Below are 17,941 nucleotides of genomic sequence, written 5' to 3'. Positions count from 1 at the left end.
TAGCAGTGGCACAGACCACATAAGCCGTTTGGGAAGTCAAGTGACTCAAGCGGCTAACCTGTGCAAAAGCCTCTTGATTCCCGAGTTTGCTATACAGAAAGCTTGTGTGCGCTGCAATCAAAGCTCCTATCATCTGCAATGTAACGAGTCATTTGTGCTGCACATCACCTTCATCACAGTGCAGTTTGGGAGGACCCCTGAAAGCTCCTAAATTGATCTTTTCCAGTGGTTCAACTTTCATATGCCACCAAAAATTAAGAAAACTTTTAAAATATCGACTCTCAGTATCAGTTAACATAAATTGAAATGTGTGCAACTTATCTGCATATCTAAAATTTAATCTCTTTCAGTGGACCTGTGACTGATGTGACAACCTGAATAATACATGGGGCAATTTCTGCCTGAAGAGTAATCACAGCTGGGCCAACTAGTGTCCTGAACCTTTTATTACAGACAGCTTTTCCCTCCATAAAACTCACTGGATGATACTCATCCCTTTGTGAAGCATGTTCTATCATACCATTTAGCCAGTGGATGGATAAGTGTTTTGTCCTGTCTTACTCATCCTGAAGAAAAAAAACAACAAACAACAGGAGCACCTTCTGATTACTGCAACTTTCCAACATTTGCATTAATCATACAGTGGAGGTTATGCTTTCTACTGATCCACGATCAGTATTAATAATTAGTGTCCCATGCAAAATATAGACTACCTAGGAAATTCACTCTCACAGAAGGCAGCAGAAATGAACAGGCCATTTAAGGGACTGGATTTTAAAGTTCTATATGGCTGAAAAACACTCTTCTTGCCCTAATGAATGAGATGCAATTAAAAAAAAAAAAAACAACAAACAACAGAAAAGTAAAGAGAGAGTGAAAGAATCACCCTCCTCAGAGAAAGCTTTATAAACAGACTGGTTTCTGGAAAAGGTTTGGGACCATAAACAAGGAATCTGACTACTGTCTTGAAGGGAACTGTGTTTTGCCTACATTTCTTGGTAAATAAAAAGGATTTAACCAATTAACTATCTGGCTTCAGCATCGATTTCTTTTTGTAATGGAAACAGCTTGTAAAACCCTGAACATACGGAGAGTGCAGGCTGATGTCTACAAGTTTCAATAAAATACTCAGTACTGTTACAGCTGAGAACTGAATATTTGTCTAATGACACAATGCAATAAATTGCTTCTCCCTCTTGTTTAAGAAGGATTCTGAAGACTGGATTGTGAATGTCCTTATTTGCCCTGTCAGGCAATTTGCCAGTATGCTTCGAGTCCTTAATCATAGAACCATAGAACCATAGAATCGTTTAGGTTGGAAAAGACCTTTAAGATCATCAAGTCCAACCGTTAACCTAGCACTGCCAAGTCCACCACTAAACCATGTCCCTAAGCACCACATCCACCCGTCTTTTAGATACCTCCGGGGAAGGGGCCTCAATCACTTCCCCTGGCAGCCTGTTCCAGGGCCTGACAACCCTTTCAGTGAAGAAATTTTAACTAACATTCAACCTAAACCTTCCCTGGCACAACTTGAAGCCATTTCCTCTTGTCCTATCGCTTGTTACTTGGGAGAAGAGACCAACCCCCACCTCGCTACAACCTCCTTTCAGTTAGTTGTAGAGAGCAATAAGGTCTCCCCTCAGCCTCCTCTTCTCCAGGCTAAACAACCCCAGTTCCCTCAGCTGCTCCTCATAAGACTTGTGCTCTAGACCCTTCACCAGCTTTGCTGCCCTTCTCTGGACAGGCTCCAGCACCTCCATGTCCTTCTTGGAGTGAGGGGCCCAAAACTGAACACAGTACTCGAGGTGCGGCCCCACCAGTGCCGAGTAGAGGGGCACTATCGCCTCCCTGGTTCTGCTGGCCACACTATTCCTGATACAAGCCAGGATGCCAGTGGCCTTCTTGGCCACCTGGGCACACTGCTGGCTCACGTTCAGCTGCCTGTTGACCAACACCCCCAGGTCCTTTTCTGGTGGGCAGCTTTCCAGCCACTCTTCCCCAAGCCTGTAGCGTTGCATGGGGTGGTTGTGAGCCAAGTGCAGGACCCGGCACTGAGACTTGTTGAACCTCATGCAATTGGCCTTGGCTCATCGATCCAGCCTGTCCAGATCCCTCTGTAGAGCCTTCCTTCCCTCCACCAGATCAACACTCCTGCCCAACTTGGTGTTGTCTGCAAACTTACTGAGGGTGCATTAGATCCCCTTGTCCAGATCACTGATAAAGATATTAAACAGAACTGGCCCCAACACTAAGCCCTGGGGAACACCACTTGTGACCGGCCACTAACTGGATTTAACTCCATTCACCGCAACTCTTTGGGCCTGGCCATCCAGCCAGTTTTTTACCCAGCAAAGAATACGCCCACCCAAGCCATGAGCAGCCAGTTTCTCCAGGAGAATGATTTGGGAAACGGTGTCAAAGGCTTTACTAAAGTCCAGGTAGACAACATCCACAGCCTTTCCCTCATCCACCAAGCGGGTCACCTTGCCCTAGAAAGAGATCAGGTTGGTCAAGCAGGACCTGCCTTTCATAAACCCATGCTGACTGGGCCTGATCACCTGGTTGTCCTGTATGTGCCATGTGACGGCACTCAGGATGATCTACTCCACAACCTTCTCTGGCACCAAGGTCACAGTAGTCATTGGCTTTCTGCTTTACAGAAGCATTTAAAAGACCGTAGTAAACTAGGAAGTAATTTCTCTGTGTTTTCCAGCATTAGGTTATTCTTTGGCCACCACTACAACATATTCTGTAGGCAGTCTTTACAAACTGATCCGCCTGCCCTGTTTTCATAATGCTAGTTAAAGTGAATGATTCACCTAGCACCCCAACATATCAAGCACTAGGCCAGAACCAAGAAGTAAAATCCTGACCCAGAGTTCTTGAAGAACTGGAAGTGCGGCATTTGCTTAGACCCAGCATGAAGCCTTTGTTCCCATTCCTGATGTTGGATGAAGGGAGAGAAGAAGGAGGAGCTGGGGAGAAGTGCGAGAGATAAAAAACAATGTGTCTCTTGGACTCACACTTGAAGACAAAACTCTATGCAGTTTGGATTCTCATTTCTGTGGAGTGAGTGTTTCCAGCCCTTCTACATTTCCTGATTCCTACAGACTTACCTCTAAACCCCCATGGATTCACAGTTGCACAAAACACTTCAACCTGAGTCAAAGTCTGAATTTAATTACGTGGTTCAACATAGATTATTTCTGTACAAACACAACCCCATCAGTCAGTTCTGAAGTGTCATCAGATATTTTTTGCCTATCAGGAAATCAGTTGTCTGTCCATATAAAGGTGCAATTCTATTTTCTGTCATTAAAATTTACTTACTGTCAAACCTTACTGATTATCATTGAAATTTACTATGGAAATAATAATTATTTAAAATAAGAGATGTACCATGTAAACCACCAGAAAGTGTGATCCAATCCCTAATATCCAAGGCTGTTTAACAATATAGACAAACATAGTTCTGTTACATATGAACAGCAAATTTAGTAAGCTATAGTCATATTTTTGTTGATTATATTTAAGAGCCCTGGAATATCCATCGTCTGTGTAAAACTGCTCTTGGCAACACACAAACTTCAGTGTTCCTGGCAAATGTGAGTTATTAAGTTGCCATTGTTGAAGAGACTCAAAGCTGATGAATGCACATCCACAGAAATTAAACCAAATAAAGACACTATATATTCAAAATAAGGAGCAACAGACATTTCAGATATTGCTGAAATTTGTACTATTTCAGCGCTTCATACCGCCAAATTCTACTCTCCTTATATTCCCTCAAGCTGGAATTGTATTTAAAAAAACCTATTAACTTTCAAGAAAATATAAAACACAAAATAAAAAGGGAAGGGAAACTTTGATACACACAGAAAATGCCAAAAGCAGCAAAATTTGTGCTAACAATTAAAAATGAAAAAATAAAAATTTAATAAACCTAGGAGAAAAAGTTTTTGGCAGAATACAAAGATGGGAAGCATTCCCATTCCTGGCAGCATCATACTGCTCTGTGCATTGGTGATAGAAGAAGCACTGTCATTCCAGGTGTCTATTAGAATAACTGTATTAGTCGACAGGATCGTGACTGATCAGATCTGCTGGCTGATGGCCCTCCAGTTTACTCATGTAAACTGGACTTTGGCCATAGTCACTTCCTGAAACACAGGACAGTTCTATTGTACTGGTACACAGTGCATTAAATGTTTTCAGTCCTGCATGCTGGTGTTCTTAGTGAAGCTACAGGGAAAGATGTCTGGTTATGCTGATTTAGAGAAAAGGCTACGCAGCATGACCATGTCAGTTTTTAAAAGGTGAAATGTTGGCTAACGAATACCATCCATGCACATGGGACAGTGGTGGAATCAGAATTGTCCTCTCCAAAGTCTTCCAAATGCACCATTTCTGACAGAAAGACACTAAATTTAACTGATTTAACAATACTTGTCTTCATTTTCTTTCCCTTTAGTCTGAGCAGTGTATCAGCTTCTCCACCTCCTGTGCTTGATCAATTCAATTACCTGTCATTAGAAGACTGTTTTTATAAAGTCTGACAATATCAAGCTCCTTAGTAGCATTTTCCATCTGAAAATGGCAAACATTTTGTAAGAACTGACCTAATAAAGCACTGCTGGAAAGCCACACTGAAACAAAAATTTTCCGTGTTGTCCCTAGTTTTCAGATAGAGAAACTCAAGCCAAGAGCAATTAGGTTCACAGAGTTGGTCAGTATTAAATCTGGAATTAAAATTTAGAGTCAGAAATCCTTACCCGTTGAAGCAAATTTTAATATTTCACAGACTGCAGTGGGACCCACTTCTCGTGTTAGAACATGACTTGCCCTGTGTTCCAGGGATGCACTGTTCTCTGAAAAACAAGTGCCAGCTAACAGCAGAGTTTTTAAAAGCTATGTTCAGGTATTTTCTCTTCAAAATTACGTGGCATTTGCTTTTATTGCCGCACCTGTATTGCCTTGAACTTCACAGGCTGTGCACAGTCTTGCTCTGGGGCCAGCTTCTCTCGGAGTTTCAGTCATGCCGCTGCGTAGCCACTAGATGTCACTTTATTAAGATTTTTTTCCCCCTAGTCTGTGAGTTTTATTAGTGTTAGTAGATAACTTCTTAATTTCGTTCTCATTTTAAATCATTTTAAATGACAACTGGTGATGCTGATGAATATTTTACCTAATTTAATGATTATACTTATTCCATATTCCAACATCTGAGCTCTTAAAACACTGTGGCAAAGGTTAAATCACCCCCTTTATTCGGAAAGTGTAAATGTCATCTAAATTTGTCTATCAATCACATCTATAATTTGGGATCAGAATTTTAACTCCACAAAATCACACTTTTGCTTGTTTTGTAATTCTGTAGCAACTTATGAAATTACAGAACACGGAAACGTCTGGCCCTTGGCATGTAAGGACAGCATGGTTGATGACATTGAGCGTGTGGTGACTTTGGAAGAAAAACATGAAGCCTCAGCTACCAGTTCCCATTCTTTTTTTGCTCAGTTCATATAATGAGTCAGAAGTGAGGGACTGGAGGATGAAAAGCAGAGAAATGAACATACTGAGAAAAAAAGCAGTACCGCTTGCAGAGCAGACGGTGTCATTTTGGCCTGCTGTAAGTAACAGAGATGCTGTCAAGCACAGTGTTTATGGTTTAAAAGCTCCATATATTTTATCCTCAGGGTGATAACGCTGAGCTTTCTGATGCTTTTGACTTTGAACTTGGACTAAAACTTCACCCTTGCAGAGGGTGACCCAGTTTGAAAAGCATTCTCCCCTACAGCCAGACAGAAAACTTTGCACAATTTTGGTACCAATATTAAAGAAAGCTGAAATCAAACTAGAAATAATAATCAGGGGGAAAGTGAGTCCATCTTACAAGAGGAGTCTCTAACAACTTCTTTGTTTATCCTGATAGTACAAAGAATATGCTTGTTTTCTTTAAATACATCAGGGTGAGGGGTAAAAACCTGAGCAGAGAAGAAGCAACAAAAAATGTCCCCAACTAAAAGTAGGGGACAGCTGGGAAATCAGAAGAAGGTTTCTACCTGGCAGGCCAGTGAAGTTCCTCCCGTGAGAGTGCAAGATGCAAGAAACTTTAGTCATTATTAAGCAGACCTTGATAGTTACAGATAGGAGAGGGATAACATGACACAAATGCCTGCAATGATCCAGGGGCATCACCTAGTCTGTACTTTCACCTGATGACAGCTTAGCCACCACTATGAAGGAGAGCTGGCATGGAGATTTATTACTAAGGCCTAGGGCTGGCAGATAACAGAAACATAAAATAGGGAGAAATTCTAAGGGCTGTAGAATATTCAAAAGACATGCAGAATGAAGAGATCTTATGTTGCTTTTATGGTTTATTCCAAAATATTGTGCACTTCAAAGTAATGACTATGCTAACTCTCTTAGGATGTTAGTTCCACCCTAGCAGCTGTAAACTCCTTTCTAAAGAGTTAATTGTCTTGTCTGCCTCAGTTCAGATGATTATTCTGGTTTCTAGTAATTAAGATTGCATTTCATGATTCTCAGCCGTATTAAATTAATGTTTACAGCTTTGTATGCTACAAGAATAATACTTGTCATTATTTTAATTAAATTATTCATAAATGGCATTGGTTCCACTTCAGATGTATGTATAATGAGAACAGGACCAAGCAGATGTATCATTCATCATAAATTTTGATGTATTTTTTCTCTTAATTGGAGATACATAGAACCATTCACATTAGATGCAAATCTTTCTCATTTATCTTCCCGCTTTTTGAAAAAAATACTTTGTTCTTCAAGCTAAAACAAGGAAATAATTCTTTATTCATCTTTACACCTCATTTCAGGCAATTTTTTCCAGCCCTGCCACGGTTCTGAGAGTCTCCTTGCCCAGATGCCTTGGTGTGCTGCAAAACGCACTGAGAATAATGAGGAAGCTGCTTTTTTCTCCAGTGCTGCCACACATGTGTTGTCAGCACTGTAGTACAAAACAAGAATAAGTCTGATATTCTATCATGTTGCAACGCTATCCAGAGCACATCGCAACATATGTGAATTTTAATTTCTTTTATATTATTCCTTGCATCCGGAAGATTGACTGTTTTAATAACATAGTTGTAAAGCAATGGGCCAAATTCAGCCATCCCACTGAGGCCAATAGGGCTTATCCAATTTACGCTGTTGTAACGGAGCCATTTCTGACTCACACCAGGGAAATCAAGCAAAATTTAGCCCATAGTCCAGAAGGTAAAATGTTCTGGGACAGTTTCTGTCCTGGAAATTCATCATCTCACTGGTGGACAATAGGTTAGTGAGATCCCGTGCTTGGGTGCACTCACCTCCACCCCACAACAGAGTTTGCTTCGGGGGATAGGAAAAGGGACTGTAACAAGTCTGCAGCTAAAAGTGAGTCTGTGCCCTGGCTTGCTAATTTGTTGTAGGACTAGAACAGAGCATCAGAAAAGCTTTGCCCCTGCATAGCCAGAATGTGATGCAGCGATCTTCCGTTCTTTTAAAAGTGGGGGATGGACTGCCATAGAAATACATTGAAGTATGATCCAAATTTAAAATAACATGGAAAGCTACATCTTGAAAGGCTGGATTTAAAATTCTTCCCCTTCCTTCCTGAGCACACGCTAAAATGTCTTCTGTTATAAATAAAAGTAGTAATCTTTCTTTGCTCCTTCTTCCTTCTTAAATTCTTCTTTCCGCTCTGATCTCTAGTTTAGGTCCAAATAGTTGCAATAAAATTTCTAGGCACAACCCAAAGGAACAATCCAACTGGATAATGGAGATCAGAATGCTGAGTGTTAAACAGAGCTTTGTTGTGGATTTAGTCAAAAGCTTTGCTGTCAGAGTTCTTATAGCACAAAACACAGTGTCCAGACACAATAAAAATGGGCTTTAGCACAATGTTAATATACACAGTGAATCTGTGGGAATCTAACTTGCCAGTATACCTGAGGTGCCATCTAAAATTACTACATGGTAGTTGAGTTCTTTCATTAGAATTGACAATTTTCATTGATGGTGGCTTGTGGGAGGGACGAGAGGAGCAAGAATAATGGCCATCTCTGGTGAATAAAGGTACATACACATTTACATGCATCACCTACGAAAGTAGAACATAAAGCAAAAACTATCCACAAATATCTACAAATGCTAGATAACACCAGAATGTATGGCAGACTCTTCATCTTCCTGCCACCAGATTATTTCCACAAGTGATGAATGAAATGTACCTTCTACAATGATAACTTATTCATTGCATAGTTTAGCTGCAAAATCTCATGCATCTGTCCATACACTTTTCACTGAGCACGGGCAGTTATCCTGCTACCAGCTCTCTCCTTATGTTTCTGTGTCCAGTTAATTGTTAACCTTTGTTAAGCCACTTTCATATTTGTTGATAATCACTGTGATCAAGGATGCTAGAAGCACCTGTGGCAATCTGCATATAATTCAGCATAGAAGGACACAAAAAGGAACATCTGAGAGCACTAGTGGGAAAGGGGACTGGGGCCAACAATGGGGAACACTGGTTTGAACACAGGAAATTTGCAGAAAATTATGGAGACCAAAGAGAAAAGGAACTGTAAAATCTCTGTTTTCACAGCCATGTATTTCAAATGCCTTCTTTTCCGACACAATTGGGAAGTACAGATCATTTGCAAATCATATTCTCTCCAGGTTGGAATTCTTTCTGTTGAGAAAGGGAATTTTTTTGAGTTGCCAAAATCCAACCTTCTTTCCATAAACCAGTCATTATCAGATCATCTTCAAATAATTGTACCTTCATTTTAATGACTGTTAAAATGTTTCCTCAGTGATTAATTAGGCCCTACATACTGACAATCAGGGTATGTTGGGTAGTATTTTATTCTATAATGGATGCACTGTTGAGAAATCATGACTCATAACGGAAAAGGAATTTTTTTCACATTCTGTTACTAATTTCTAAGGGTATTGCTCTCATATATTCTACCAGAATCCTTTGCCTTTTCTTAAATGTGGAAGTCAGAGCATGGGGTGTGTTGCTGCAAAATCACCACGCCTTTTCCCTCTTGTAAAGCTGTAAGAACTCTGCCTGTTAGCAGAGGCACTAGCCATTTTATTCGCAGAGTTACTACAGCCTGTTAAAGATCAGACTGTGGTTTCTCGTGGAAAAGGCACTTTTGTTCTTTCTGCTTCTTTGTTGTCTCCCTTAGACCAAAAGTACATAGCTGTTATTTATGTTTGCCTAAACAGAAGAGTGCTGGAACTGAAGGAAAGGGGCATTCACTAACAAGCAGAAAAGGATTCAAGGAGACAGCCAAGGTCACGTGGCCCGACAGGCCTCATCATATTCAGTTTCACAACACTTGTCTCTTTTATCCCTTGCTTCTCTTGAGATTCTTCTTCAAATCACACACAAATGAACTTCCATCAGTTCACTTCTCCTAGGAGGGGTTGGTGTGAAATGCTTGCTAAGACCTGCTGTTGTCTAGGTCTGTTCTCTCCTGTTCTGTTTTGAGGGTGGGACAACAGCCTTCAGTTAGATCTGTGGTGCGAGTGGTTTTTGCAGCCCTTGCTCTGCTACAGCCTGCTGGTTAAATTATTTCTTCAGACAGGCTTATGGCAATTTGATAACATATGTGTGCATGGAAAGGTCAAAATTTGGCTCCCAAAGTCTACAGTAATAACAGTTAATTCTTACATAGCGTGTTGTAGCACTTTACAAGGGAATTTCAGTATTACTAGTCCCCTGTGACAGACAGCAAAACAGATGGAGCATGACCGTGGCTGAGCCTGGAAGAGAACCTGGAGCTCTGGCTGAGTGCCCTCTCCATGCTGCATTTTAGTATTAGTTAAGGCAGCAGTTAAAGTAAAACACTGCCCAGCAAATCACTGGTGTAGTTGTAAATATTTATTTATAGGCCACAATTCAGCATAAGCCAGTGCATTGCCACTGGCTTTATTAGAGTAACATTTGCCTATACCGCAGACAATGTGAGCCCTCGATCCTTGGAAAGCATGGTCCTTACTTCGGCAGCAGTCGGGTGCAATACAGTAAAGAGCACAAGGCAGGAAGAAGAGGTGACTTTGAGAGTCAGGCAATCCTATCTTTTTAAGAGAGGAAAATAGTCTGCAACACTACACATGGCCACAACCGGTTGGCTCCAACTGGCTGTAGTCAGATCTTATTCAGACATTGCTGGGGGTGAGGGGAAGCACAAAATCACCCTATAGTGAGTGATGGGCAATGCTGTAATAAACAGTTGCCTCCTGCCAGTCTCATGGAATTGCCTTCATGCTTCTAGATAGCTTAGAGCTGTGAAAGGACGTGAGTGTTAGTGACCAAAACTATTCCACAGATCAGTGAAACATATTCAGCACATTCTAGAATTAGGTGGATTTTTAACTTCATTAACTAATGACTCAGATGTAGGAGTCACGTCTGAGAGAAAGTGGTGCAGTCCCACTACCCCCAAAGCCTTCACCTCTCTGTTTCAGAGATCTGATTGTGTTAATCATGACATTTGCTTGGAGATAGCAATTTTCATGATATAACCACCCATCTCCTATGCATAGGACTGGAACCACCAACTCATTTCACATAAGCCACACAACAGCAACCAGGAGACGTAAACCCAGAGGCTAAAATAGGGCAAGAAACTGGCATTTAGATCATAGTAAGGCCTGCTCTCAGAACTCAGGGGCTGACAATCAGATTAAGAACCACTGTTCTGATCAGGTAACAACAGATTCTAATCTTCAGTGTGAGATTTTAGCCCAGAACAGTAGGATTGGTTAAAATATCCTGAATTAAGCACCTGAATCCAGTCCAAAATTTAATGCGACTGGCTTCACACTACTCCAAAACTCCAAGTGTCATTTTTTGTGCTTCTAGCACATTGTTTATGCTGGAACTAAGACCACACGAGGGCAGTCTAGGGGGGGAGTAAAATCCAGGGACATGAATTAAGCTATCAATCTGAGTTTCCTGCCTCTTCCTGAAATCTGGAGAGGTAAAGCTGTGTCTGAGTGGAGTGGCCTGCGTTTATCACACAAACTAGAGATGAAAGTTCAACACTTCTGTTCAGCCTCCTCTTTTCTCCCTCCTCACGTTTTATTTCCTTCTCACCTGTTGTGAATATTCTCTTTGCTAGAGAGTTGTGGCTCTAAAGTGCCTCAGAGATTGAGACTTCAGTGCACTTTGCTCTGCAAACATACAGTGATTGGGCTCGTAACAGGAAGGAAACTGTAAGAGATATGCAAAGTGATATGCCAGACCTGCAATTTGGAGGTGAACATTTTGTGCTGGAGCAAAGTCTCCAGAGCTGTGGTTAAACACCCGTGGATTCCCTCATCTAAACCAAAAGGCAAATTCCCCTGGGAAAGCAAACAAGAGCAATGTCCTTGTCTTAGCCAAGCATCATTTTCATATTATTTCCCTAGGCTAGGAAATACATTCTTCAGAAAACTCAGCTAAGCCCCTTTTCCCCTCAAATCCTCTGCAGGGTTCATTTTTCTAACTCACTGGGACAGCTGTTCAAGTGTTTTTTTTCTCAAGATGAAAGCAGCCAGAATTCTTAAAATCCTCTAGCTCAGTTTTACTGTGAATGTGCTCTTAATACGTGCAGTAAATACTTATGTAAACTTGAGAGTATTAATTTGTCTGCATTGTACTTGACTGATCATTTAGCTCCACTATAATCTTAAATAGATAAGTTTCCTAGGACATAGTTGCACTATTCTGTAATTTCTTCACCTTCAGTTTTGGTTTTGTAAGCAATTGATTATTTTGAAATTGCTATTGCCATCCCATGTGGTTAGATGCAGTGATAAAAAAAGAGGTCTCTCTCTCAGATCCTTAAGGAAACGTACCATTTCCTAATAATCATACTCAGTATCCTGTTCAAAGATGGATTTTTATCTATTACATGCATTTTCTCTTGCTGTGCAATTCTCACTAAAGCATCGAATCATCTTTTTCTGTTTCAACATGGACTGCATAATATCCCCTGTATCATCCCTGCCAGCCACAACCGTGACACTGTATCCTTGAAGAAAGCAAGAAAATTAATGAGGTGGAACCTTTCTGTCTGAAACCCAGATTGACTGGCTTCCACAAAATCATACTTTTCAGGGTATTCCTTCATGAAATCCTGCAAAATAGACTTGCAATATTCTCAGTCATAACTGATGGTAAGATAACAAGCCCACTAACTGCTTCTGTATATCATATAAACCTTTCCTTGAACAGTGGTTTTGTATTTATCCCTGTATCTGATCAATTAAATCCCATGTTCGGGCTTCATTTTTATTTCTGTGTCCTTCAAAATTCGTATCTTATTACATGGACCTGTTTTGCTGTACAAGATCCAGCATGTAGAAGACTACTGTGCACATTTTTATCTGCACACCAGCTTATACATCCTTGGTCGTAACAGGAAAGCTGGGCTCCCTCATACGCAATTCGTTATTCTTTCATTTGGCCATAAAGCCAGCTTCAAAGTAACTGTTCATTATAGACAAAATACTGGTCTCTTTTAGGGAATGACAGATCACCCTTTGACTTAAAAATGGCCAGGATCTGAGCCTAAATGTTTTCTGTCTTTCTTTTCTGTCTCTGATAGTTTGCTATAATTTGAGAGAAGCAGTTCTGCTGAGTTTGGGTAGATAAATGTTATGGTTGTCTCACAGAGAGAATAGCATTTAGCTCATAACAGAGCCTTGTTATTTTACAGTTAAAAAAAGTAAATTCTGAGATCCTGTCCTGGATGCCTAAATGCATGTGTGACTTACTTATATAGTGTGTTTTGTGTATTTTGGCACAAGAATGTAGTACACAATGATCTTATTTAGCAATATGTTGAAGAACATGCCAATTTTGAAAAAACAGCCATTCAAATATGTGACAGAGTTGTGCCTTCTGTTGAAGAGGATATAAAATTGAGAAATGTTTGCTTGTGATATCTATCCACTGTTTCTAAGGAGGGAATCTTCATTAACATCTTTTTTCAATTTTCCTTTTATAAAATAGTTTATGCCAAACTGGAACATATCATCAAGTAAGGCGAAGCTGGGTAAGCACATGTTTTTTATATATAAGAAGTACCTTGTAGTCTGAATTCTGTTCAGACTGAAGTTGTTTTACTAAGCTGCTTTTTTACAGAGAGGTTAGAATAAAGGCTTAAAATCAGCATAAGATCCCTTATCACTTATGAATGAGAATATTAGTGAAATGACTGATTGGTTCATATAAGAGTTTTAGGAATCTACTATTATTCTTAATATCCAGGGCTGGTCCTTCAAGTCAAAAAGAATTGACTCATCCTGGGACCCAAATATTGCAGTGTTGAGTCTCCATTATCTACTACATCAGAATGAGAATTGCTGACGTGTAAATTTTACTTAGGTTTTAATAGGTTTTCCAATATAATTTAACATCAGTGAATTGGACTATTATTGAAAGGAAGGAAAAGGCTGTGGATTGTTTCTGTTTGGATAAAAAAATGGTGATTTTCCTGAGTGATTTAGATGTCTATATTCTATTGAAATCCAAAAGAAAATCTGTAATTCTGCTGAAATTGTACTTGCTGTGTTTCCCTTTTTTCTTTTACTAATAGATTTCTGTGTTTTCTTTTAAAGTTCTGTATATGATATACAAAGTAAAAAAATCCAAAATGAGAGAGAGCTAAATGCTGTTCAGGCACCATCCTAAAGCTGTTTTGTGATTTTAAATATTTAACATCATGTCATAACACCAGTGAATGGATACTTGGCAAGATTGACTAAAACAGATGTTGAAAGAGGAATATTAGTAACCATTTAACAGTGCAAAAGGACTCTAACATGATTCAGAGCCTGTGGGAAATGTGATATGATTGGTTATTGTTGTGTCTGCCAATTAAATAAAGCTCATCAAATTATTCATAGCAAATAAAGTCTGTTGCAAAATGAACCCATTTTACTCATAGCAGACTGTTCAAAGATGTTTCAGTTTCTCTAAATGTCTTTTTTTTTGGTCTGGTAGGGATTAGGAAACCATCCACAATGGTCAGCAGTCCCTTTGACTGGTAATGTGCACAATATGATTTTTTTTGTTCTTTCCCTTGATGACAAACTTCGACATTTTGGAGGGAATTGATACTTTCCTATTTGTAAAGCACACTGTACTTTCAGTACAGTTTCATAAGAGAGAAAATAAAAAAGAAAGCACCAATTCATTCTAACAGCACTGAGAATGGATCCTAGCAACATATAGAAGCATGATAATAATTTCAGATAACAACTAACAAACTGAACACTTCTGATATAAATGCTTCAAAGTTAGGAAAGAAAAACTGTGGGGATTTAGAGTTCTGGTACCAGCCACACAACAACTGACAGATACTGAATGGTCATATCCAAGTTCACCATGAACACCTGAATATAGCACATTGAATATAGCACCATTATTCCAAAAGCATGTAATACTTTAAAATCTATATATATATTTGTTCTCTGAATACTGCACTTCCCCACAGGCTTATGCTATGCTTTACAAATCCACAGCCAAAAGCCTAATGATCAAACCATTAGCTACAGTTTGGAGACAGCAGCCTCATTCACTGAGGTAGAAGGAAACTGGGGAGCTCATACTACCACAGTATTACTGTTAATAAACATTTGCACCCAGACAGTCTCCCACGTGGGTCCTGAGCAAGTCAGTGATACTCCTCAGCACAAACGTGACAGAGCCACTCGCTCAGACATGGTTGGGAACCTGGACTGTGTACCACTGGACTACATTACTGGGTCAAGACCTCACCAGCTCTCTGTAGAAGGTTGTATCTTCTCAGTTTTGCTAAGTACCAATCTGACTTCTAGGCATTTAAAAATATATTTTAGTAATAGCTTTGGTGATGGAAATAAATTTCTGATTTTTCCTGACTATAAATCTGCTAACCAGTGAAGGATAAGGAAGTTGCTAATGCTTAGGAGAATGGAAGAATAGGAGCACAACTCTGCTTTCTACCTGCTAAACTCAACTTATCTACAGAAAGAAAATTTTTCAGCTCTACAGCATAGTCCGCTTTCAGGCTATATGAAAAGATCAGACAGTGCTTCTACTTGCAACAGAGACAAAGGTTAATGAAAGCCAAGGCCTTTGGGTTAAAATTTGTTCCTTGCTGCCTCTGTAACCATTCTGTGGATTAGATAAGAGTGCTTTCTTGCCATGTGCCTCTCCCAGAATTAGAACAGGTTCACATAAATAACTTTGTCATTTCACTGTTTGTGTTTAGACTATTCTGCTTTTTTAGAAACAGCTGTGCAGTTGAGCACCTAAGCTTAAAAACACTCCAGGCAAGTAGTTCAGGTGCTATACAATGACCAGAGCACTGGAAACCAAGGATGATGCTGTAGCTAAACAGCACAGTAGGAACATGAAGCCTGTAAAAGCCTCTTGCTCATATCTTACATTGTTTTAGGCTTTCCCTCACCTGTCAGGGAGAGTATGCACCTTTTTAAAAGAAGCTATAACATCATTAGAACAAAACATAGAACCTTAAGAAACCATGCATAGAATTTCTGGGATAGTTTATCAGACTTCTCAACAATTTTATCTCTTTTCTTTCTGAAAAAAACCCAAAGTGCATCCTGCTAGCTAGCCTCGTTGTACAGAAACAGGTATCCACAAAGCACTGAGCCTCCTGTTTCTAGTAAATCTCCACTCTCCTTTTGCTTCCCATTTTGCTCTATAATTTTGTAATGTTTCTTAGTGAAAGTACCTTTTTCACGACAATCAATCAGCGACCACCAGCTTTCCAACCCATGCGTATACATCCTCTGTTCCCAAGTAGTCTCCGTACTTCATCCATCTACATCACCGAATGCCAACAGTTTCCTCTGTTCAGAGAACACATTCTGGGTCTAAAATTATTTCTATGACAGCATTTATACATACAGCACCTTTTGTCCCAAAGCCTTTTAAACAAGATAAAGATATACATGCTTTGTCCAGAGGTCATTTAATTCACCATGGAAGTGCAGCCAGCCATGGTTTGAAATGCAGCAACAGTTAATAGTGCATAGCAATATAAGAGCAGTTTAGGTCAGCAAACTATGAATGCATTTGTTCACAACGAAGCTGTTGCTGCAATTTAGGAAAGGAGTAAGCAGAATAATTATTCGGTTTGGAGTTTGGCCAGAAGACCAAAATTAACAGCATTCAGACTTCAGTAAAAGTGTTCAGGTATTTAAAATGGCCACAAATTATGTGGACCTAAGCTTTGTATTTCATTTGAAAGATGGATGAGCCAGTTATTTTGCTGTCAATGAGTCCCTAATTGGTTTGCCACAGAGCATTTTTTGATCAATATTTTCTACTTTTTTGTGTAACAAAGATTTTGCATTCATCATCTCTCAATCCTTCTACATTCAAAGCCTTGCAATCCCTTAGGTATAAACCCCATGCTCTAGTATGGCAAAAATTAAGAAACTGGAGTATTGTAGTGTGTACACTGAAAGACTTTAAATTTTTTTAACTAATAATCTTGTCTTACACCCATGAGAAAGACAAGAACTTTCCATCCAATGGTTTTAGGGTAAATTAGGTTTCTTCTAGGAGTTGCTTTTTGTGATGTTTCTACTTCCTTACCAAAACAAAGATCAGAAAGAAAAGCGTCCTTTGCAATTTTGATTTGATGACTGACTGGGGATTTAGATGCCCTAGGATTATTTGGGGTTGTGCCAGGTGAGTAATTGTTTCTATCCCTGCCCTATGTGGCATAGAGAATCTTATGGACGTCAGCCCCTTCACCAGGGCATAGGGCAAGAGAATCTTATAGATGTTAACTCCCTCACCAGGGCATAGCACAAGGGCTCATCTTAGCCCTGTTAGTTTGTTTACTGAAGGCCAGGCTTCTATGATCATGAATCAGAGCTGGTAAATACTCTTGACATGAACATGCACAAAACTGACGACTATTTGCATAAGCAAAAGCTGTAGTGCAGAGACAGTTATATGGACAACATTTTTTTTTTGAAGGAGCATCTTTCACTCACAGCAATCTGGAATATGCTACATCCACATTAGCAACATGCTCTTTGCTAGGGTAGCACATCAAGATTGCTGCACTAGCAAAGCTGTGTGAGTGCAGACTTAGCCAGGCCTATAATCTACTTTTGATCTTGGCAGTAACATCCCACTGACATAATTGATAGGTCTGGTTTTAGTCATGGAGTTCACAGAGCCTAACATTTACACTCTGACCCACAATTATATTTAGAATATACACACACCTCTTCCTGCACAGAGAATAAAAAGTTGCACAGTACATCTTTCAGGAAGACTGTAAAGGTTCCACTCATCCATCTCTAAAGACAAGATTCCTTTTCAAAGCTTTCCATCATGCTGTGCAGTAGTTGTTAATATGGTGGCAACCTCCTATATGTATCATACAAAGACCAGGGAAATAACTAGGATACAATTTCATTATCCAGGTAAAAAATGTCCTTCCTTATAGCAATCCAGTTATTGAGGAACTACTGCATATTATGCGATATGACCAAGATATTTCTTTCATCAAACATAATGAAGCTGGAGCAAGCAATGTGAGACTTAACATATCTGTGACTTTCTACCTCAGGAGGCCAATACAAAGCTGAAGGCTTTTTCAAGTTATTTTATTATAAAAGTGAGTGATATGCATGCTTAAAACATGCACCGAGGGAATGAGAGGCTGCAAAATATTAAAGTAACACTAGACCACATTAGCATAGCTTTGATCTGCAAGAACAGTACTGGCAATAAACTTTAGCTTTGTACTGATTTTTTTTAAACTTCACCACAGTTTCTTGTAATATCCTTTGTTATGTCGAATCTTAACTTCAAATTCAGCATGCAAATTGCCCCATGTGTTTAAGTCTGGTCCTGATTTATACAAAAAACACATTCTGT

The 17,941-nt window shown here is 39.6% G+C and overlaps 1 protein-coding gene across 1 annotated transcript in view; it reads left to right on the top strand.

The window, feature by feature from the left end:
• Positions 1–12,955: 12,955 nt before the first annotated feature.
• LIPC (lipase C, hepatic type) overlaps positions 12,956–17,941 on the top strand; it is a gene marked incomplete at both ends in the record, with an annotated part of 86,992 nt that continues 82,006 nt past the window's right edge. Inside the window, 2 exon segments of the mRNA XM_082322817.1 lie at positions 12,956–13,036; positions 13,040–13,082. Of these exon segments, the coding sequence (XP_082178943.1) occupies positions 12,956–13,036; positions 13,040–13,082 (124 nt within the window).

The sequence above is a fragment of the Platalea leucorodia genome, assembly GCF_965183815.1.
Source record: "Platalea leucorodia genome assembly, chromosome: 9".
NCBI classification, from domain to species: Eukaryota; Metazoa; Chordata; class Aves; order Pelecaniformes; family Threskiornithidae; genus Platalea; species Platalea leucorodia.
Note: the sequence above shows the minus strand (reverse complement) of the source record. Positions and strands in the feature narration are given on the sequence as shown.